The sequence below is a fragment of the Macrobrachium rosenbergii genome, chromosome 13 (assembly GCF_040412425.1).
Source record: "Macrobrachium rosenbergii isolate ZJJX-2024 chromosome 13, ASM4041242v1, whole genome shotgun sequence".
Lineage (NCBI taxonomy): Eukaryota > Metazoa > Arthropoda > Malacostraca > Decapoda > Palaemonidae > Macrobrachium > Macrobrachium rosenbergii.
In genome coordinates this window covers 54,887,933-54,910,594 of record NC_089753.1, presented here as the reverse complement: position 1 = coordinate 54,910,594, position 22,662 = coordinate 54,887,933, and the positions used below count along the sequence as shown (strand labels likewise).

The 22,662-nt window shown below is 36.6% G+C and overlaps 5 protein-coding genes across 7 annotated transcripts in view; 4 read left to right on the top strand and 1 right to left on the bottom strand.

The window, feature by feature from the left end:
• Nucleotides 1-22,662, top strand: part of LOC136845321 (keratin-associated protein 19-8-like) — a 44,410-nt gene that overhangs the window by 6,547 nt on the left and 15,201 nt on the right. The gene's annotated exons all lie outside the window — the stretch shown is intronic.
• On the bottom strand, nucleotides 607-21,688 carry LOC136845325 (neuropeptide-like protein 33). 3 transcript variants are annotated; one of them, XM_067115547.1, is made up of 2 exons: nucleotides 21,634-21,688; nucleotides 607-1,014 (listed from the first exon to the last, which is right to left on the bottom strand). In XM_067115547.1, the coding sequence occupies exons 1-2, from the start codon at nucleotides 21,640-21,642 to the stop codon at nucleotides 784-786; spliced, it is 240 nt and encodes a 79-aa protein (XP_066971648.1). In that variant the 5' UTR covers nucleotides 21,643-21,688; the 3' UTR covers nucleotides 607-783. The 3 variants fall into 3 exon arrangements, with proteins under 3 accessions (XP_066971648.1, XP_066971646.1, XP_066971647.1); XM_067115545.1 differs by lacking the exon at nucleotides 21,634-21,688 and adding an exon at nucleotides 1,694-1,802 and having other exon boundaries at nucleotides 609-1,014; XM_067115546.1 differs by lacking the exon at nucleotides 607-1,014 and adding an exon at nucleotides 20,599-20,998.
• On the top strand, nucleotides 6,519-7,285 carry LOC136845324 (keratin-associated protein 19-8-like). Its single transcript, XM_067115544.1, has 2 exons — nucleotides 6,519-6,568; nucleotides 6,895-7,285. Exons 1-2 carry the CDS (start codon nucleotides 6,560-6,562, stop codon nucleotides 7,123-7,125), a joined length of 240 nt encoding a protein of 79 aa, XP_066971645.1. The 5' UTR covers nucleotides 6,519-6,559; the 3' UTR covers nucleotides 7,126-7,285.
• LOC136844695 (keratin-associated protein 19-8-like) lies at nucleotides 12,448-13,252 on the top strand. The gene is made up of 2 exons (XM_067113941.1): nucleotides 12,448-12,496; nucleotides 12,859-13,252. The coding sequence occupies exons 1-2, from the start codon at nucleotides 12,488-12,490 to the stop codon at nucleotides 13,087-13,089; spliced, it is 240 nt and encodes a 79-aa protein (XP_066970042.1). The 5' UTR covers nucleotides 12,448-12,487; the 3' UTR covers nucleotides 13,090-13,252.
• Nucleotides 15,996-16,810, top strand: LOC136844694 (keratin-associated protein 19-8-like). The gene is made up of 2 exons (XM_067113940.1): nucleotides 15,996-16,083; nucleotides 16,451-16,810. The coding sequence occupies exons 1-2, from the start codon at nucleotides 16,075-16,077 to the stop codon at nucleotides 16,679-16,681; spliced, it is 240 nt and encodes a 79-aa protein (XP_066970041.1). The 5' UTR covers nucleotides 15,996-16,074; the 3' UTR covers nucleotides 16,682-16,810.

Here is a 22,662-nt window from a genome sequence, read left to right as displayed (position 1 = left end):
ATACGAACATCGCAGGACAAAAGTAACGAACGAGGGTCTGAACCCATCACTCTAATGAATAGTTATAGTTTTCGAGATTCCTTTGAAAGAGTTAAAGAAAATGATCACATGAAAGTCTTCATGTCCATTAACCGAATCACTTTCTAACGGACTGAACTTGTTGCTGATTACTCAAAATATCATGCATATGCGTCTGACAACAAAACAAAGTCCATTGTTCTTATTCAAAACGGATTTGTAAAAGCTGATTAAGACCAATCTACTTTCTTCTAGTGCTTTATAAAGTTAATGAAGTCTTGATATAAGTCCTTTCCATCCAGACTGTCTAAGTCTTATAGGAGGAGAAGGGGTAACTGAATGCCATTTTCAATCATAAATTTTATATGTAAAATACCCTTGACAACAGGAATGATTTCAGACTTAAACTGTGCATAGCTCAGCTTTGGAATCATTTACATTATAAAGCCTCTCGTCTTTCTTATATCGGCAAAAACAACACAAAGCCTCTGAAGTAGTAATATTCATTTATATAAACTACCTAAATTGCAACACTTTTCAAGACACTTAAAGCTGAATTCAATTTTTATTTGCATTAAAAGAAGGAAAGTGTATTAAAAGTTATTTTAACAGGTACACAATTTTATTGTAATTTTTAGGAAAATATAAGTCATCTTTTCATAACAACGACTGAATATCTCATCATTAGGTTTTTTTATACAGCATCGTTCATGGGGGTCATTTACTTTCTAATTTCCGGTTTCTTCATGGAAGATAAGATGTTTATCAACCGAAGAAACCACCACCATATCCACCAAATCCACCTCCAAAGCCTCCAAAGCCACCGCCGTATCCGCCGTAGCCAAAGCCGTATCCGAAGGGTCTATAGCCGTAGCCACCGAAGCCATAGGGACTTTGTCCAAAGAAGAAGCGTCGGTTAGGTTCAGGTGCTGGCAGGGCTCCAGTGACCTCCATCAGGGCAAAAAGGGCCACCAACACCAACAGGGCAACGCTGATCTGCAAAGGGATAAAGGAAATTAATTTTGGAAATTCAGATGACTCTCAAGTTGTTTGACTTCTTCGAAAATAAATTATGCTCAGGAAAACCGTCAATCAGGCCATTTGGAGTGGCATAGATATCGACTGTTACAGGTCATTGATAATGGCTTAGAAAAAATGGCATAAGGCACACATAATATGTCTTATGATTGGATGATTTTTATCGTATTCGAAATCTATTATATATATATATATATATATATATATATATATATATATATATATATATATATATATATATATATATATATATATATATATATAAATGTATATATATATATTCATACATACATAAATACATTTATGTATGTATGTATGTATGTATGTCTCACATGCATGTTATCTAAATGTAAAGTGGTCACCACTTTCTTGCAGAATATAAAATTCAAATTGATTTTTATATATATAATATATATATATATATATATATATATAAATTCTGTTACACAGCATAATAGCTTTTAATAAATGTATAAATAGTCACCACTTAGATTTAATGCTAATGCTCTAATAGCTTACATTGAAGTCTATTATAATTCATTTATCTTTCTCGTTACATTTTCAGAACCTGCTACTGTTTTAGCTATTTTCTAGAAAAATTCTCACGTTTATATAAAATATCAAATAACAATCTTACCGTTTTCATGATGAATAGGCTGCGTAGTTCTTTCTGAGCTGATTCGCTAAATGTTCTGTGTATCTTCGTCCATCGCGAGCTGGTATTTATGCAAGGCGAGTTCCTTTCCGAAGAGTTGCCAAAGACGTCTATTTTGAAATCTTAATGGGAAGAAATCTTTTATGTAGACAGATTTTAAAAGCTTTCGGGATTGATATCGATTGTTATATTCGAATGTTACATTCCACTTTCCACGTGAAAATGATTACTACACATCCTTATCTTTATGTGCTTTTCGATGTATTTACTGCACTTGAAAAATTCTTTGCGTAACAATTCTGAGAACTGGGTAAAACCCGCCTGGAACCTGCCCTGCAAGATTTGGCAACAATTCATAGCAATCCAGTATTTGTGCCTTTACATTCTGTCCCCAAGAGACTTTGCTTCTAAGTCTAAGATTTTATTGGGTGAGTCAGCAGCAGATAACCTTGGGCACAGGTTGCCTTTTCCTAGTATCAATGTTGCAAAAGCACTGGTAAGCAACAAAATATGTAAATACTCGGGGATCTGGAATACGAGTGTGTCTCGTACGGATAACAATGTGCATCCATGAAAATTATGGACGGTCGGTAAGATGCTTTGGCATTTGAAGAAAGCAGGAAAACAATTATTTGAAGTTTAATGGCAATTTTGATAGTCTACTAAAAACAAGTGAAAAATGCGCCGAAGTTTATTCCGCGCAATCGAGTTTTCTGTACAGCGTAAAATCAAGGACACTGAAAATAGATCTCTTTCGGTGGTCTCGGTATAATGCTATATGAGCCGCGGCGCATGAAACTTTCAGCCACAGCCCGGTGGTGGTCTGTCCTATAGCGTTGCCAGACACACGATCATGGCTAACTTTAATCCTAAATAAAATAAAAATTACTGAGGCCAGAGGACTGCAATTTGGGATGTTTGATGATTGAGGGTGGATGATCAACGTACCAATTTGCAGCCCTCTAGTCCTCAGTAGTTTTAAGATATGAAGGCAGATAAAGAGCGGACAGAAAAAGAACAGATAAAGTGAAAGAAAAAGTGCGGACGGACAGATAAAGTCAAAGAAAAAGTTTTCTTTTGCAGAAAACTAAAAGAAAAAGTGCGAGAAGTTAAAGTAAAGAAAAAGTGCGGACGAAGATAAAGTGAGAAAGAAAAAGTGCGGATAGAAAAATATTAAAGAAAAAGTGTGATATGTTAAATGTTTAGAAAGAAAAAGTGCGGACGGACAGATTGCGGATAGCAAAGAAAAAGTTGCATACAGATTGAAAGAAATGAGCTGTCATTCACATTGAAACAGAAAGGGCAAAGGCAGAGATGACTTGCGAAAAAAAGGAAAGCAAAATCGTCGGACAGATTAAGTGTTGAAAGTTTTGCGGACGGACATATTTCCATTAAAAAAAGTGTCGTTCTTAATCACTTTGTCTTTGAAAGATATCCTCCTTAAATTACAGATAAATTTGTGGAAAGAAAAATTTACGAAAGATCCATCGGGTTTATAAGTGGGACGACAGATAGAGTGTAAAGAAAAATGCGAGATAGATAAAGTACTTACCAACGTTTTCTTTGGAAAAACTAAAACGAGTGGTAAGCAAGCGAAGGAAATGTTTTATAAAAACATCTGATAAGCTGAATTTTAAAAGAAAATTTGCTTGCTTATTATGATCACGTGCTTGCATTTTTAGCTTAATTCACATTGAAAAGAAGGGGCAACTGCCAGAGATGATTCCGATAGACAGATAAATCCTTTTTTCTGGGACTTGTTTTGCCTTTATAATTCCATTAAAATAAGTGCCTTCTTTAATCATTTGTCTTTGATTATCTATTTTCATCCCAATCTTGTGAGAATTGTCTTCGAAAGATCCTCCTTTATGGGGAGTGTATCCCAAATGAGATGGATTATTACCAACGTCGTTTTTGACACTAGGATTAATCTAAATGGGGATTATTTTGAATAACTAAAACTGTTTTGTGAGATCATTACTACTGTAATTTTATTTAATGCTGAATACTGCATTTCTTTAGAAAATAAACAGTGCTTCAACTGAAAGATTTATTCCAAGTGCAGAATAGCATTATTCATCTAAAAAAAAATCTTGTGATGTAGAGGGTATCCTATGGGCTATATTATATTTTTTAGGATTAATATATTATTTTGAATACTATGTTTTGTAGATCATTATATGTAATTATTTAATGCTGTTCATTTCTTTGAAAATAAACAGTGTGAAAGATTTATATGGCAAATAGCATTATTCATCTAAAATATATATATATATATATATATATATATATATATATATATATATATATATATATATATATACATATATACATATACACATCCAGAGTTGAAAGATTACATTAAAATTCCATAAACTTGACTGACAAGTTCCACTCTTTCTTATAGTTTGAATTCCCAAGGTTCAAGTAAGCTCCGCATTACTGACCACACTATTTTTTGGGCCACATTATAAACAGGAAACGGTCAGTTTTTTGTGGCTTTATTTCCTGCTCTAAAACTAATGTATTGAGACGAAAAAAATACTATGGCATGTTATAATTAATGGAAAATGAATCTCCTGTTAACAGAGGCAAGAAAAGGGTTCTTCATTTACGTTATTAGAAGAAATATTTCCTTCCTTAGAATTTCACTTAATAGTTATTTAGGTAACCTTTATTTTAGCCACGAGCTGATGCTGTATGGCTAGTTGGGAATAAGAATGGGACTTGAAGAAATGGGATCATAAAAGGTCAGGCAGATGGAAATTTAAAGTTTGCTTTTATTCTTGAAGAGCAACATGGCGCTTCTGCCTCTGATACTGATTGATCTCGATGCCCTGTCATATACAAGCAAGATGACGCAACAAGATACATACAAAAATGGAAATATTTATTTTCGAGAAATCGTTCATTGCTCCCTAGAACAACAGAAAAGAAAGTATAGTATAATTAGTGAAATCAGTGGTCATAAAAATGTTAGACCTTAGCCATAAATCCCTTACACCTTCACAAGTGCACACACTCACGTAGTCTATATAATATACATACATGTATGTACATATTTACGATGCATGTATGTACACACACACACACACACACACACACATATATATATATAAATATATATATATATATATATATATATATATATATATATATATATATATATATACATACATATATTGTACATGAATGTAGGTGTCTACAGTTATGAGAAAGAAGCACAAAAATGTTACTTAGGGTGACCAAGATCTTGTGCGGTCAGGCGTTATGAGCTGGTACGAATCGCTGCCAAACGGAAGAAAAACCTTGTAAGAGCAGTAATCATGAGGAAGGAATGTGAGGAAGAACCAGCAACGTTTGTTTGACCTTGAGGGACAGTTCATCGTCGGGTATTACCCGATGTCGTCATCGGTACGGCCGAAGGTCTTCATCAACATCAGTGTCTTTGAGACGAAAAATCATAGTATTAGTAATGATCATAATGACAAGTAAAGTGGAATTAATATGAATAAAGGGAAAAGAGCTATTTGAGCGTTTTTCATCGTTTTTTAATAAGGTTCAGAATAGAGATGGTCGGCAACTCTCCCTGAGGAGCCGGGTCTCGTAGGAATAGAAGGTCACAATGGACGAACTTGAACAGTTTTCTAGAATCAACCAGGAAACAACGTATCCTATTCATCGAGCAAAAGATAAGATTTATACGAGATATTTTATCATATTAAAGTCCGATAACAATAATAAAATTCTGTTTGCGATATATAGTTCAACTCCAGTGAATTTTAATTGGGTTAAAAAGAACAAACCAAACGAAACATGAATCTCAGGTTCACTTTCGAATGATACTGATTTTTTTTTCTGCCAAATCAGCCTTGCACTTTTAAAATCATATGAATGAATGTACGAGCAAGGACTCTCTCTCTCTCTCTCTCTCTCTCTCTCTCTCTCTCTCATAAGAATATGAAATAGTACGATATCTCTTCATCATCGAAGTGCCTCTAGTTCCAATTGCATCTTCTTTACTTTTGTCAAACACATAAACACATTTTTTTCATAATGCTTATATCTTCCTTGATGTCCTTGAAGTTTTTGTTAAATAACTCTAATTCTGATTTACCTTTCTCTATCTATTCCCAAAATTCATGTTCTTCTTTCTACAAACTTCTAAATTGTCATTCCATTCACAAAGCAAATTCACGTTAGTATACTTCCTCTTCGGGAAAAAAGTGTCAAAACATCCACCATTCTGAAACGAAGATCTCCGTTTTTTTTTTAGTTTTTACCTGTCCCCAACAAAAACCTAAAAATCCTTAAAGGAAGTATCGTCTTGTTTACCTGTATTCTTGCAACATTCAGGCGAGGTATGAACCTGGAAACCCCATCAAAGTTCCGATGCCCCCGGCCATTTGTTGACTCAGGCTTAGAGTATCGGTCGACAAAAAAGAAGACTCCACCATATGGGAGGCAGAGGGGGAGGGAGCTGCGATAGACATTGCTAAAACTTGCTAGGAAGTTATGCAACGGGTTTTACCCCGTTCTTCCCTCGGTTTCGCTAAGAATTTTTCCTAATCATTTGATTTACCGAAAAGATAATTATCATAGTTGTAACAGTCGTGCCATTAAGTCAGAATAATAATATGGTCAATAATTGCATTTAATGACAATTGTCGATATAAGATTCAAACGTCTTTCAAGGCTTTCTACGCAGATCGCTTGACAATCCAGTTTCAAAATAGATCGTTGGCAACTCTACTCTCTGGAACGAGCCTCCTATAAATGGAAGGTCGCAAGGCACACTGACACACACATTCAGAGTCAGCTAAGAAAGAAGCAGATCTCCTGTTCACCATGAAAACTGTAAGTATAAAAATAAGGAATTTTATCATTTAAGACATAACTTCTAAGATACTCAGTGAATAAACGAATAATAGTTTGATATATATGAATGCAATGCATACATGAATAATATGTTACTTGTAAATGTATATATAAACAAGCAACCCGACATTCCATAAAACTGTAGTATATTAAGATCTATTTTCCTTTTTATATGTCGCTCAAATAACTTGTAATTTCTATTTGTAACTATTCATGATATTTACCATTCACAGGTGAAGTTCAGTGAACTAACTAAAGCATCTAACTGAAATTTGGCAAATTAATTCCCTTGATTCCCTTCGCAGATCAGCGTTGCCCTGTTGGCGTTGGTGGCCCTTTTTGCCCTGATGGAGGTCACTGGAGCCCTGCCAGCACCTGAACCTAACCGACGCCACTTCTTTGGACAAAGTCCCTATGGCTTCGGCGGTTACGGCTATAGACCCTTCGGATACGGCTTTGGCTATGGCGGATACGGCGGTGGTTTTGGAGGTTTTGGAGGTGGATTTGGTGGATATGGTGGTGGATTCTTCGGTTGATAAACATCTTTTCTTCCATGAAGATACCGGAAATTAGAACGTCAATGACCTCCATGAATTGTTCAATGTTCGAAAATATTAAGACTGACCGATTTATGCAAATGAAAAGATGAGAGTTTATTTTTCTATAAATTATAATAAATTTAGTTTTCCTTAAAAATCTTTTGATATTTTATTCCACTTCCTGTGATGTAATCCGGAGTAAAATAAAGTTCAAACTTGCTAAAGATACCATAAACACAGTAGCCAATATTGCGAAGTAATAAATAGAAGGTTTATAACATAAAACAAGGTCATCACACTCACAATTTTTATGATATATGGGAGGTCTTGGTCCACGATAAACAGGCGTACATACTAGGAACATGTGCTATGTGGCAACAGAAAAGGTAGGTAGCTTTGTTGACGAAATATAAGAAAGGCGTCTTCACTTACGGATATATGTTTCAGATCATACCTTGCACATTTTGCTGTCAAAATACGTTGCAGGGTCGAGTTTCAACTGCAAATCGCCAGAAATAACTGAGAGCTTAAGCACTTTTCAACAAAATAAGTTCAAACTTTAACGTAAGAAAACCAAAATCTAGCAAACAATTAAATTTGAAATTTGCCATCAAAATTACGCCAACTTACTGAGAGAAAGAAAAACAAAAACCCCTGAAAACCTTTTACTCACCAAGAGAGATATGATATGATGCAGCAATTGCACAGTGCAAGGGAAAAACACCCTCCACTACCTCGCGTCACGTGGTGGAAAACAGTAATGACAGATTCCAATTAAAAATTCAAACTTCGAGAACAGAGAACAGATGAAGTATCTCGAGAGACCTTTTCCTGATGTTACTCCCAGCAACTTCTCTTCCAAATGACAGTGGGTTAAAAGATCTCTCAATATAAGAAATATATTTACAAATTTTTTTTTACATGCTTTTATTAAAATGCACTAAAAAGTAAAAAATAATTTTTTGAGACACACCAGGATTTTCGTACAATTAATCATGTCTACAAAAATAAAACCGTGGGGCCCAAACATGGATGGATATCCTTTAAGAAATAAAAGAAAATCTATTTCTTTTCTCGTAGCATTTCCTTCAATGTTAGGGGTCCAAGCTTTTATTTTTGTAGATATGATTAATTGCAAGAAAATCCTAGTGTGTCTCAAAAAATTATGTTTTACTTTTTAGTGCATTTTAATAAAAGCATGTCTGTAAAAAAATTGTCATATTTTTTTTATTTTATACTTTTTTAGTTTTGACAGAAATTGTAACCGATTTATGATTGTAGTTAGCAAATCTTATATTATCCGTTTACGGGGGAGGGTGAAGGAAGGGGAAAGGGGGAAGGGAGAGACGAGAGAAGGGGGAGGGGGAGCAGGAAGGTGAGGGGAAGAGGATAGGGAGGGGGAATGTGGATGGAAGAGGGAAGAGGATTTTCTTTCGGAAGGGGTGGGGAGGGGAAGGAATGGGGCAAGGGAAGGAGGGGAAGGGGAAGGAGAGATGGAGGGAAGGGGAAGGGGAGGGGAGGGAAGGGAGATGGACAAAAGAGGGAGAGGGGAAGGAGGAGGAGAGGAAAATGGGAAGATGGAGGGGAAAGAGAAGGAGGAGGTGGAGGAGGAAGGGGCAGGGGAGGGAAAGGGAAGGGGAAAGGGTAAGGAAGGGAAGGGAAAGGACTGATGGGTAGGTGGGGAGGAGGGAAGGGAAGGGGAAGGAGGACACAGTTAAATTAACACTTGATCGTGTAAAAAGGGGAGGGAGGGAGAGGGGATGGAAGAGGGAAGGTGAGGGGGTGGAGGAGGGAAAAGGAGGGGAGGACAGCTAAACTAACACTGACCGTGTGCTTTGAAAGGAGGGAGGGGAGGGGTAGGGGTGGAGGAAGTGGATGGAAGGGGAAGGGGGGGGGAGGAAGATGAAAGGGGAGGGGGAGGACACAGCCGAACGTTACACTTGATCGTTGCATCAAAAGGGGGAGGCGAGGCTCAAGAAGGGGGAGGGGGAGGGGAGGCACCGAACAGAATTAACACTTGATCGGTAGCTCTTGAAGGGAAGGGGGAAGAGGGGGGTGGAGGAGGGAAAGGGAGGGGGCAGGACACAGGTAATTAACACTTGATCGTATGCTCTTGAAGTGGGAAGGGGAGGAAGAGGGAAGGAAGGGAAGGGGGAGGACAAGCTAAATTAACACTTGACCGTGTGCTTTGGAAGGAGGGAGGAGGATGGGTGGGGGAAGTGGATGGAAGAGGGAAGGGGGAGGGAGAGCGAAGAGGAAAGGGGAGGGGGAGGACACAGCTAAATAACACTTGATCATGTGCTCCAGAAGTGGGAGGGGGAAGCGGGAGGCGAAGGGGATGGAAGAGGGAAAGGGAGGGAATGGAAGAGGGAAGAGGATTAGGAGGACACAGCTAAATTAACGTTTGATCGCATGCTCCGGAAGGGGGAGGGGGAGGGGAGGAGGAAGGGGATGGAAGAGGGAAGGGGAGTGGAGGACAAAGCTAAATTAGCACTTGATCGTGAGCTTGGGAGGCGAAGTGGAAGGGGATGGAAGAGGGAAGGGGAGGGGTTATATAGAAGATAGATTCTGCCGAGTCAAAAAAAAGTTGTGAAAAATCAGAAGAGTTTCATACAAATCCTTAGATGACGGGAGAGGTCACTGTAGGGTCACTAGAGGTCACTGCTAACCTACTGATCATCTAAGGTTGCACTGTCATCTTGATTGAGTAACAATGCAAAATTTCAAGTCCATCGGACGAAGGAACAGGTCGAAAATTGAGTTACAAGATTTGGGTATAGACAGACAGACAGACGCAGAAATCAAGTTAAATATAAGCATATAAAATGCAATGGAAAATACTTTTGAGTGTTCTCATCGGCTATGATATTCCAACACAAATAAGTTGAATAAAAGAATTTAACGACTGCTAAATATGCTCTAGTATCCAGAAAGTTATGTACATGTGCCTATGATTACAATTATTAATCTATAGTTTTATTTAGATGTATATTCATAAGCGTTTATAAATTCTTAAATTAGATTATCTCTTTCCAGGAGAGTATCTGATAGCTTTCTGTTTCATTAAAAACACGATCGTAACTCAGCAGTTCTAGCTTGCAACAAAACAAAACAACAAAAAACGGAATATCATTAAAATAATTCACAGAATCTTCACTTTATGAAGTAGAAAACGGTGTTTGAAAAAGCTATTAAGCTGAAATACCTATGAACTTACCAGAATAGCAGGTCAGTTCACCTTTGATTTCTCCTGAGATGAGGTTTTCTGTAAGGGTTGTCGAGAATTATAAAGTAAGTAACACGTACCAAGTTGCAGGGCGTCTCTTGGCCTGTGGAAATAGTGGAACCCTATACCTTTTAACGTACAAATGAGGTGCCAGTGACTGCTTTTTATTCAATCATTTAAAATAAAATTTCATATTTCGTCTTACGCACCAGTAAACATAGTAGACTTAGAAAGGAATCCACAGTTATCATGCTATAGAAAGGGTTTGAATATATAACAGTAAATGATACAAAAGTCACATGATTTTCCATTACTCTGTTTGTACCGAAGAAGACCTAAATGTTCTGAGGACATATTTGGCTGTTGGAATAACCTACTGGTTATAGGTTTTAAGGTCCAAATAGCTACTAAATTAAAAGATGTATATTTCCAATGATTGTATTGTTTTATACTTTATTTCATTGTGTCACTCATTTCATCAGAAATTTTCGATATTTTTGTCTTTAGACCAATGTGTTATAAAAAGACATTTCATATCCACAACCTGCGCAGTTAAGCTTTAGAATTTTTTGTTGACGCTAAAAGAGACCTACACTGATTATCTGGATAAGATATTAAACAATAAACTTACAGTATACATTTGCTACTGAAAAAATATGTATATATTATTTCTTTTCTTTAAAGTCTACCAAAGTCTACCATTTATCCTCAGGTCATAGAAAGCTCCTTATACAGGCTATATCCTGAGTTGCCAATATTTATTACTCTCCCTTTCTAAATTTTCAAGTAATTCCGTTCATCCGTAAATGCATCAAAGATGTTTCAGTCTTAGACACACCTTTATACAGAGCTAATCCTCCAATCACCTTTGCATTCTTTCATCAACTTAATGTTTATCGTCTTATCCCAGTACAAATCATCCCCTATAAACTCTTCTGTCATTTGTCTGCACAGCTTGAGCAATCACTTCCACACAATTTTAAGCATTTAAATCAACATTAAGACCGTGCATTCTTAGAATATTTTCCTTCACCTTCTACTTGTTACAAAAGATCGCCTTTTACATGTTTCCGCTTAATAGCGTCATTGATTACCTTATTATCAAATAAAGACAGTACATTCCCACTCGTACCAATTGTTCCATTTGTAATGTTTTCTTTTTATTACCAACCTCCCTTTGATTGTCCATAGTAGCTTCAACAAGCTTTGCAGATATTCACATTGAAATAAGTAATCTCTGCATCGTCAAATTCTGCTTTTATTTTATTATCTGCATTCGATGAAAATATGAAATATTATGAAGCCTAATGATCCTCTCGGTGCCTCTCAGTTTGCATCTTCTTTCATTTTGAAATATTTGCTCATTATTAATTATTTTTTAAACATTCCAATTCCTTTTCCCTGCTTCTCCCTTTCTTACAACATTCCTTTTTGTCTACCTACATTCTTCTAAATTAGCATTCCATTTACCAAACAAATGCACTTTTATATATATAATTTCGTTTACAAAATATACACAAAGCATCGTGATTTTATGATCTGAACACTTCTATTTTAGTTAAGTTAAACTTTCCCACCGCACATACGCTCTCATAATTCGAAAGTGGTTATTTTCTTCTTTGCTATATTTCTGCAACATACCAGGAAGTTTGGACCTGGAAACCCCATCAAATTCCGGTGCCCCCAGAAATCCGTTGAGTCAGAGGCTAACAGTACTGGGTGCCTAAAAAGAAGATTCTCTCTCACGAGAGGTAGAGGGGGAGGGAGCCGTGATGGACGTTGCTAAAACTTGCAGGGAAGTTTTGCAACGGGTTTTACGCCGCTCTTCCCTCGATTACGCTAAGAGCTTTGCTAATGAATACATTTACCGAGGAGATGATTATTGTATTTGTAATTATAGTGTCAATAGACCAGAAGAATAATATAGTTAATAATTGCATTTGATGACAATTGCCGATATTAGTTGTGAGCGTCTTTCAAGGTCTTTACGCATATCGCTTGACAACCCAGTTTCAAAATAGATCGATGGCAACTCTCTGCTCTGGAACGAGCCTCCTATAAAAGGAAGGTCGCAAGGCACACTGACATACACTTCCAGAATAAGCTAAGGAAGAACCACACCTCATATTCACCATGAAGACTGTAAGTATAAAATAAGGAATTTTATCATTTAAAGACAAAAATTCTAAGATACTCGGTGGATAAATGAATAATAGTTTGATATATATGAATGCAATGCATATACAAATAATGTTACTTGTAAATATATAAATAATCAACCATCTTGATCCATATAACTGTAGTAAATTAAGATCTATTTTCCTTTTTATATGTCGATCTTATAACTCGTAATTTCTATTTGTAGCTATTCATGATATTTACGTTGGTTAGTGGTTTTACTCTATATTACCCTTATTCATTTTTATTCACAATTAAAGTACAAACAACTAACTAATGGATCTAACTGAAATTTAGCAAATTAATTCCCTTGATTCCCCTTGCAGATCAGCGTTGCCCTCTTGATGTTGGTGGCCCTTTTTGCCCTGATGGAGGTCACTGGAGCCCTGCCAGCACCTGAACCTAACCGACGCCACTTCTTTGGACAGAGTCCCTATGGTTTTGGCGGATACGGCTATAGACCCTTCGGATACGGCTTTGGCTACGGCGGATACGGCGGTGGTTTTGGAGGTTTTGGAGGTGGATTTGGTGGATATGGTGGTGGTTTCTTCGGTTGATAAACACCTTATTTTCCATGAAGATACCCCTAAGTTAGAACGCCAATCACCTCCATGAATTGTTCAATGTTCGAAAATATTAAGTCTGTCCCATTTATTCAAATGAAAAGATGAGAGTTTATTTTTCTATAAATTATAATAAATTTTCTTTTCCTTAAAAAAGCTTTCAATATTTTATTCTTTTTCCTGTGTTGTAAACTGAAGTAAAGCTACTTCAAATGTCTTGTCAAATATTTAGCATTTGTTGGCACCAGATTCTTTTTCAAGTGGGATTGTGTTAAACACTTTATTAAAAACTATTACATAAATTTCATTTACTTATTACGAAGTAATAAATAGGTTTATAACATAAAAGAAGGTCATCACACTCACAATTTTTATGATATTTGGGAGGCCTTGGTCCACAATAAACAGGCGTACTAGGAACATGTGCTGTGTGGCAACAGAAAAGGCAGGTAGCTTTGTTGATGAAATTAAGAAAGGCGCCTTCTCTCACGGATATATGTTTCAGATCATACCTTCCACATTTGTGCTGTTAAAATACGTTGCAGGGTCAGGTTTCAACTCCAAATCGCCAGAAATAACTGACAGCTTAAACACTTAGTAACAAAATAAGTTAAAGTTTTAAAGATAAAAAAAAAATTAGCAAATAATAAAATTTGAAATTCACAATCAAAATTACACCAACTTAATAAAAAAAAAAAAATCCCACTGACGGCTGATATGTGAAAACCCTTTAGCCACCAAGAGGGATATGATATGATGCAGCAATTGCAAAGTGCAAGGGAAAAACACCCTCCACTACCACGCGTCACATGTTGGAGAACAGTAATGAGAGATTCCAATGAAAAATTCAGACTTCGAGAACAGAGAACAGATGAAGTATCTCGAGAGACCTTATCCTGATGTCACTCCCAGCAACTTCGCTTCCAAATTACAGTGGGTTAAAAGACCCCTCAAGAGAACAAGAAAATGTATAAAAAACAATATAAAGAAAATTTTATAGACATGCTTTTATTAAAATGCACTAAAAAGTAAAAAATAATTTTTTGTGACACACCAGGATTTCCGTACAATTAATCATGTCTACATTGATAAAAGCGTGGACCCCTAATATTGAAGGAAATGCTTTAAGAAATAAAAAAATTATTTCTTTTCTCGAAGCATTGCCTTCCTTATTAGAGAACCAAGCTTTTATTTTTGTTTTCATGATTAATTGTAAGAAAATCCTGGTGTGTCTCAAAAAATTATTTTTTACTTTTTAGTGCATTTTAATAAAAGCATGTCTATAGAAAAAAATTTCATAATTTCTTCTTTTATACTTTTTAGTTTTAACGGAAATTGTAACCGATTTATGATTGTAGTTAACAGATCTGATATCCGTTTTCGGGGGGAAGGGGAGAGGAAGGGGAGGGAGATCGAAGGGGGAAGAGAATGGAAGGGGAAGGGGAGTGGGTGGGGGAAGGGAGGGAGATAGAAGAGGGAAGGGGATGGAAGGGCGAAGGGGAGGGGGAGAGGAAGGGAAGGGGGAGGTAGAGGAAGATGGAAGATGAGGGAGAGGGAAGGTGAGGAGAAAAGAGGAGAGGGGAAGTGGGGAGGAAAATGGGAAGATTGACGGGAAAGAGGAGGGGAGTGGTGGAGGAGGAAAGGGCAGGGGAGGGAAAGGGGAGGGAAGGGGTAAGGGAGAGAAGGAGAAGGGAGGGGATGGTAGGGATAGGGAGGGGAGAGAAGAGGGAAGGGAAGGTGGAAGACATGGCTAAATTAACATTTGATTGCTTGCACAGAAAGGGGAGGGGAGGGGAGGGGAAGGGAGATGGAAGAGGGAAGGGAGGGGAGGGAAAAGGGAGGGGGAGGGAAAAGGGAGGGGAGGGGCGATAACAGTTAAATTAGCTCTAGATCGTGTGCTCCAGAAGTGGAGGGGTAAGCGGGAGGGGAAGGGGATGGAAGAGGGAAGGGGAGGGGGTGGACAAAGATAAATTAAAATTTGATCATGTGCTCCAGAAGGGGGAGGGCGAGGGGGAGGGGAGGGGTTGGAAGAGAGAAGGGGGAGGGGTTATATAGAAGATAGATTCTACCAAGTCAAAGAAGTTGTGAAAAATCCGAAGAGTTTCATACTTATCCTGAGATACTTTATAATATGAAATATTATAAAGCCTAATGATCCTCTCGGTGCCTCTCAGATTGCTTCTTCTTTCTTTCTTGACACATTTGCTCGTTATTAATTATTTTTTAAGCATTCCACTTCCTTTTTCCTCTTTCTCCCTCTCCTACAACACTCCTCTTTTTCTACCTACATTCTTCTAAATTAGCACTTCATTTGCCAAACAAAAGCACTTTGATATATATAATTTCGTTTACAAAATATGCACAAAACGTCGTGATTTTATGATCTGAACACTTCTATTTTAGTTAAGTTAAACCTGCCCACCGCACATACACACTCAAAATCCCGAAAGTAGTTATTTTCTTCTTTGTCTATATTTTTGCAACACACCGGGGAGGTATGGACCTGGAAACTCCATCAAAGTTCCGATGCCCCAGACTTCCTTTGAGTCATAAACTAACAGTATCAGTCGTTTAAAAAAAATTCTCTCTCATGGGAGGTAGAGGGGAGGGAGCTGCGATGGACGTTGCTAAACCTCGCAGGGGCGTTTTGGACGGGTTTTACCCCGTTCTTCCCTTGATTACGCCAAGAAAACTTCCTAATCTACAGATTTACGAAGGAGATAATTATTGTATTTATAATTATCGTGCCAATAGACTGAGGAATAATTTGGCTAATAATTGCATTTGATGACAATTGTCGATATTAGTTGTGAACGTCCTTCAAGGCCTTCTACGTAGATCGCTTGACAACCCAAGTTTCAAAATAGTTCGCTGGCAACTCTCCACTCTGAAACAAGCCTCCTATAAATAGACGGTTGCAAGGCACACTGACATACACTTCCAGAATCAGCCAAGGAAGAAGCACATCTCCTATTCACCATGAAGACTGTAAGTATAAAATAAGGAATTGTATGATTTTAAAACATAAATTCTAAGATACTCGGTGAATAAACGAATAACAGATTGATATGTATGAATGCCATGTATATACAAATAGTAAGTTACTTGTAAATATACAAATAAACAGCCATCCCAACATCCCATAAAACTTGTAGTAAATCAAAATCTATTTTCCTTTTTATTTATCAGTCATATGACTTGTAATTTCTACTTGTAACTATTCAAGATATTTACGGTGGTTAGTAGTTTACTCTATATTATCCTTATTCATTCTCATTCACAAGTAAAGTACAATAAACTTACTAAAGCGTCTAACTGAAATATAGCAAAGTAATTCCCTTGATTCCCTTTGCAGATCAGCGTTGCCCTGTTGGTGTTGGTGGCCCTTTTTGCCCTGATGGAGGTCACTGGAGCCCTGCCGGCACCTGAACCTAACCGACGCCACTTCTTTGGACAAAGTCCCTATGGCTTCGGCGGTTACGGCTACAGACCCTTCGGATACGGTTTTGGCTACGGCGGATACGGCGGCGGTTTTGGAGGTTTTGGAGGTGGATTTGGTGGATATGGTGGTGGATTCTTCGGTTGATAAACATCTTATCTTCCATGAAGATACCGGAAGTTAGAACGTCAATGACCTCCATGAATTGTTCAATGTTCGAAAATATAAAGACTGACAGATTTGTGTAAATGTAAAGATGAGATTTTATTTTTTCTATAAATTATAATAAATTTTATTCTTCTTAAAAAAAACTTTCGATATTTTATTCCTCTTCCTGTGGTGTAAACTGAAGTAAAACTCAGTTTCAAATGTCTTGTCACATGTGTTAAATTAATTAACATTGGTTGGCAGTAGATTCCAAAACACTTTGGAATCTTCTTTGTAAAGTGGGATTTTGTTAAACACATTATTAAAAATAATTAAACAAAGTTCATAACTGCTGAAGATAATAAAATTCATACCTAATATTACGAAGTAATATGTAGAAGATTTATAACAAAACAAGGTCATCACACTCACAATTATTATGATATATGGGAGGTCTTGGTCCACAAGAGACAGGCGTACTATGAACATGTGCTGTGTGGCAACAGAAAAGGTAGATAGCTTTGTTCACGATATTAAGATATATGTTTCAGATCATACCTTGCATATTTTGCTGTCAAAACGCGTTGCAGGATAGAGGTTCAACTGTAAAACGCCAGAAATAACTGAGAACTTCACCACTTTGGTACAAAATAAGGAAAAAAAAAATAAAAAACTAGCAAGCAATTAAATTTGAAACTTACAAATCAAAATTACACCAACATAATGAGGAAAAAAATCCCTCTGAGGGTTGATATGTGAAAATCATTTAGTCATCAAGAAGATATGATATGATGTAGCAAGTGCACATTGCAAGGTAAAAACGCCCTCCAATACGCAGCGTCAGGTGTTAAGAACAGTAATGACAGATTCCAATTAAAAAATCAAACTTCTAGAACAAGGAACAGATGAAGTGTTTTAAAAGATCTCTCAAGAGAACAAGAAAATGTTAAAGCAATGGGAAAAATGTTTCTGCGTACTCATTGGCAATGATATTCCAACACAAATGAGTTGAATAAAAGAGCATTTGATGACTGCCAAATATATTCTAGTATCCAGAAAGTTATGCACATGTGCCCATGATTATAAATATTACTCTATATTTTCAACCAGATATATATTCATAAGCGTTTATAAATTCTTAAATTAGATGATCTCTTTCCAGAGGAGTATCTTGCAGCTTTATGTTTCTGAAATTTACGAGGCCTCATAGACAAAACACAGTCGTACTTAGTAGTTCTTCCTTGCAACAGAACAAAACAACAAAAAACGGCATATCATTAAAATAATTCATTTCTGTTACTCAAAGAAATAGACTCTCTACTCTATGAAGCAGAAAATTGTGGTTGAAAATGGTAGTAAACTGAAATACCTATGAATAGTAAGTCAGTTCACCTTTGATTTGTCCTGAGATTAAGTTTTACGTAAGGGTTGTCGAGAATTATGAAGAGAATAATACACACCGAGTTTCCGGGCGTCCCTTGGCCCATGGAATTAGTTGAACCTGATACCTTTCCAAGTACAAATGAGTTGCCAATGACTGTTTTATATTCAGTCATTTAAAACAGAATTTCATAATTCGTCTTACGCACCAGTAAACAGAGTAGACTCAGAATTGAATCCACAGTTATCATCCTATAGTAAGGGTTTTTAACATATAAAAGTTAATTATATAAAAGTCACATGACCTTTCCATTACTCTATTCGTACCGAAGAAGACGTAAATGTCCTGACGACATATTTGACTGTTGGAATAACCTGCTGATAACAGGTTTTAAGGTTCAAATAGCTGTAGAGTTAAAAGAGGTATATTTTCAATGATGGTATTGTTTTATACCTTATTTCATTTTGGCAATCATTTTCATTAGATATTTTCTGGACGCATTCTCTTTTTTGTCTTCAGGTCAAATTGTTATAAAAGACATTTACGTGTCCACTATGTGTGTGTGGAGTTAACGGATATATATATATTATATATATATATATATATATATATATATATATATACACTATATATATATATATATATATATATATATATATATATATATATATATATATATATATATATATATTGTTGTTGTTGACGTACAAAGAGAGACCTACAAAGATTATATGGGTAAGGTTTTAAACAATAAACTTATATGTAAAGGTTATTTCTTTTCTTTAAAGTCTGCCTTTTATCCTTAGGTCATAGAAAGCTTATTTCTGTCATTTTACCTTCTAGCGCTGAATGACCTCATAGGTCTCAGTGCTTGGCCTCTGGCCTAAATTCTATATTCCAATTCCAATTCCAATACGCTTTCTCAAGAGAACAAGAAAATGGTAAGTAATGGAAAATACTTGTGACTGTACTCTTCAGCAAGGATATTTAAACTCAAGACCTAAATGATTTGGTCACCACGGGGCGTAAAACCACGTAAATGAGGTGTCTAAGATGAATAACGTTCCTTGAATGGCAACTGATAATTACATCATCTGAATGAAACAAGGGAATGCTGACCCCCATTTGCTACCCACAGTTATTTTGATATAATGTTACTGATTCTTAATGACCTCGGTTTCCATATTACAGGGCCTCATTTCTTTCAGATTATTTCCATGATTACATTTGTCATAACTTAAATAGAGTTTATCATTTCATTAATTTGTCCATACATGGAGGCAGGTTGTGATTGGACTCTATATTGTGACTGAAATTGCAAGAACTTAGTAAAAAGAAAAGCACAGATAATTCTTCATTACTGAAAAACTACCAGGTTGTTTAGTTTTTAGTTTTTTGAAGAGAAAACTGTTGTGCCGGCTATGTCTGTCCGTCCGCACTTTTTTCTGCCCTCACTTTTTCTGTCCCCTCTCAGAGCTTAAAAACTACTAAGTCTAGATGGCTGCAAATTGGTATGTTGATCATCCACCCACCAATCACCAAACTTCCCAAATTGCAGCCTTGTAGCCTCAATAGTTTTTAGTTTATTTAAAGTTGAATTTACCCATAATCGTGCTTCTGGTAACGATATAGGATAGGCCACCACCAGGCCGTGGTTAAAGTTTCATAGGCCGAGGCTCACACAGCATTATACCGAGACCACCGAAAGATATATCTATTTTCGGTGGCCTTTATTGTACACTGTAGTGGCTGTACAGAAAACTCGATTGCGACGAAGAAACTTCTGGTAGTTTTTACTTGTTATGTTCATGTTTTCTATAATTTTAAATTTTGCATGCCGTGATTTCATAAATATGATTCACTGTAAAGGGAAAGATAGAAAGTGATAAGGAATAAACACAAACAAAATAACTGGCTACAGAAAATACGAACATCGCAGGACAAAAGTAACAAACGAGGGTCTGAACCCATCACCCTAAAGAATAATTATAGTTTTCGAGATTCCTTTGTAAGATTTAAAGAAAATGATCACATGAACGTTTTCATGTCCATTAACTGAATCACTTTCTAACGGACTGAACTTTTTGCTGATTAATCAAAACATCATGCATATGAGTCTCACAACAAAACAAAGTCCTTTGTTCTTATTCAAAACGGATTTGTAAAAGCTGATTAAGACTAATCTACTTTCTTCTGGTGCTTTCTAAAGTTAATAAAGTCTTGATATAAGTCCTTTCCATCCAGACTGTCTAAGTCTTATAGGAGGAGACTGGGTAACTGAATGCCATTTTCAATCATGCATTTTATGTGCAAAATACTCTTGACAATAGGAATGATTTCAGACCTAAACTGTGCAACGCTCTGCTTTGGAGTCTTTTAGATATAAAGCCTCTCGTTTTTATTATATCGGCAGAAACAACATAAAGCCTCTGAAGTAGTAATATTCATTTATATAAACTACCTAAATTACAACACTTTTCAAGACACTTAAAACTGAATTCAATTTTTATTTGCATTGAAATAAGGAAAGTGTATTAAAAGTTATTTTAAGAGGTAGACAATTTTATTGTAATTTTTAGAAAAATATAAGTCATCTTTTCATAACAACGACTGAATATCTCATCATTAGGTTTTTGATATAGCATCGTTCATGGGGGTCATTTACTTTCTAAATTTCGGTTTCTTCATGGAAGATAAGATGTTCATCAACCGAAGAAACCACCACCATATCCTCCAAATCCACCTCCAAAGCCTCCAAAGCCACCGCCGTATCCGCCGTAGCCGAAGCCGTATCCGAAGGGTCTATAGCCGTAGCCGCCGAAGCCATAGGGACTTTGTCCAAAGAAGAAGCGTCGGTTAGGTTCAGGAGCTGGCAGGGCTCCAGTGACCTCCATCAGGGCAAAAAGGGCCACCAACGCCAACAGGGCAACGCCGATCTGCAAAGGGAACAAAGGAAATTAGTTTTGGGAATTCAGATGACTCGCAAGTTGTTTCACTTCTTCGAAAAATAAATTATGCCCAGGAAAACCGTCAATCAGGCCATTTGGAATGGCATAGATATTGACTGTCACAGGTCATTCATAATGACTTAGAAAAAATGGCATAAGACACACGTAATATGCCTTATGATTGGATGATTTCTATCGTATTCGAAATTTATTATACATACACACACACACACACACACACACACACACACACACACACACATATATATATATATATATATATATATATATATATATATATAATTTAATTATATGTATATATATATATATTACATACATAAATACATTTATGTATGTATGTGTGCGTGGCAAGCTCACATGCATATAATTTGAATGTAAAGTGGTCACCACTTTCTTGCAGAACATAAAATTCAAAATTAATTTTTCCTGTTACACAACATAATAGCTGTGTAATAGCTTAGATTAATGCTAATGCTCTAAGTTACATTGAAGTCTATTATAATTCATTTATCTTTCTCGTTACATTTTCAGAACCTGCTACCGTTTAGCTATTTTCTAGAAAAATTCTTACGTTTATATAAAATAGGATATAACAATCTTACCGTTTTCATGATGAATAAGCTGCGTAGTTCTTTCTGAGCTGATTCGCTAAATGTTCTGTGCATCTTCGTCCATCGCGAGCTGGTATTTATGCAAGGCGAGTTCCTTTCCGAAGAGTTGCCAAAGACGTCTATTTTGAAATCTTAAGGGGAAGAAATCTTTTATGTAGACAGATTTTAAAAGCTTTCGGGATTGATATCGATTGTTGTATTCGAATGTTACACTCTACTTTCCACGTGAAAATTATTAATATACATCCTTACCTTTATGTGCTTTTCGATGTATTTACTGCACTTGAAGAATTCTTTGCGTAACAATTCTGAGAACTGGGTAAAACCCGCCTGGAACCTGCCCTGCAAGATTTGGCAACAATTCATAGCAATCCAGTATTTGTGCCTTTACATTCTGTCCCCAAGAGACTTTGCCTCTAAGTCTAAGATTTTATCGGGTGAGTCAGCAGCAGATAGCCTTGGGCACAGGTTGCCTTTTCCTAGTATCAATGTTGCAAAAGCGCTGGTAAGCAACAAAATATGTAAATACTCGGGGATTTGGAATACGAGTGTGTCTCGTGCGGATAACAATGTTCATCCATGAAAATTATGGACGGTCGGTAAGATGCTTTGGCATTTTGAAGAACTCAGAAAAACAATTATTTGAAGTTTAATTGCAATTTTGATAGTCTACTACAAACAAGTGAAATATGCGCCGAAGTTTATTCTGCGCAATCGAGTTTTCTGTACAGCGTAAAATCAAGGACACTGAAAATAGATCTATCTTTCGGTGGTCTCGGTATAATGCTATCTGAGCCGCGGCCCTTGAAACTTTCAGCCACAGCCCGCTGGTGGTCTGTCCTATAGCGTTCCCGGACACACGATCATGGCTAACTTTAACCCTAAATAAAATCAAAATTACTGAGGCAAGAGGGCTGCAATTTGGGATGTTTGATGATTGGAGGGTGGATGATCAACGTACCAATTTGTAGCCCTCTAGTCTCAGTAGTTTTTAAGATATGAAGGCGGACAGATAAAGAG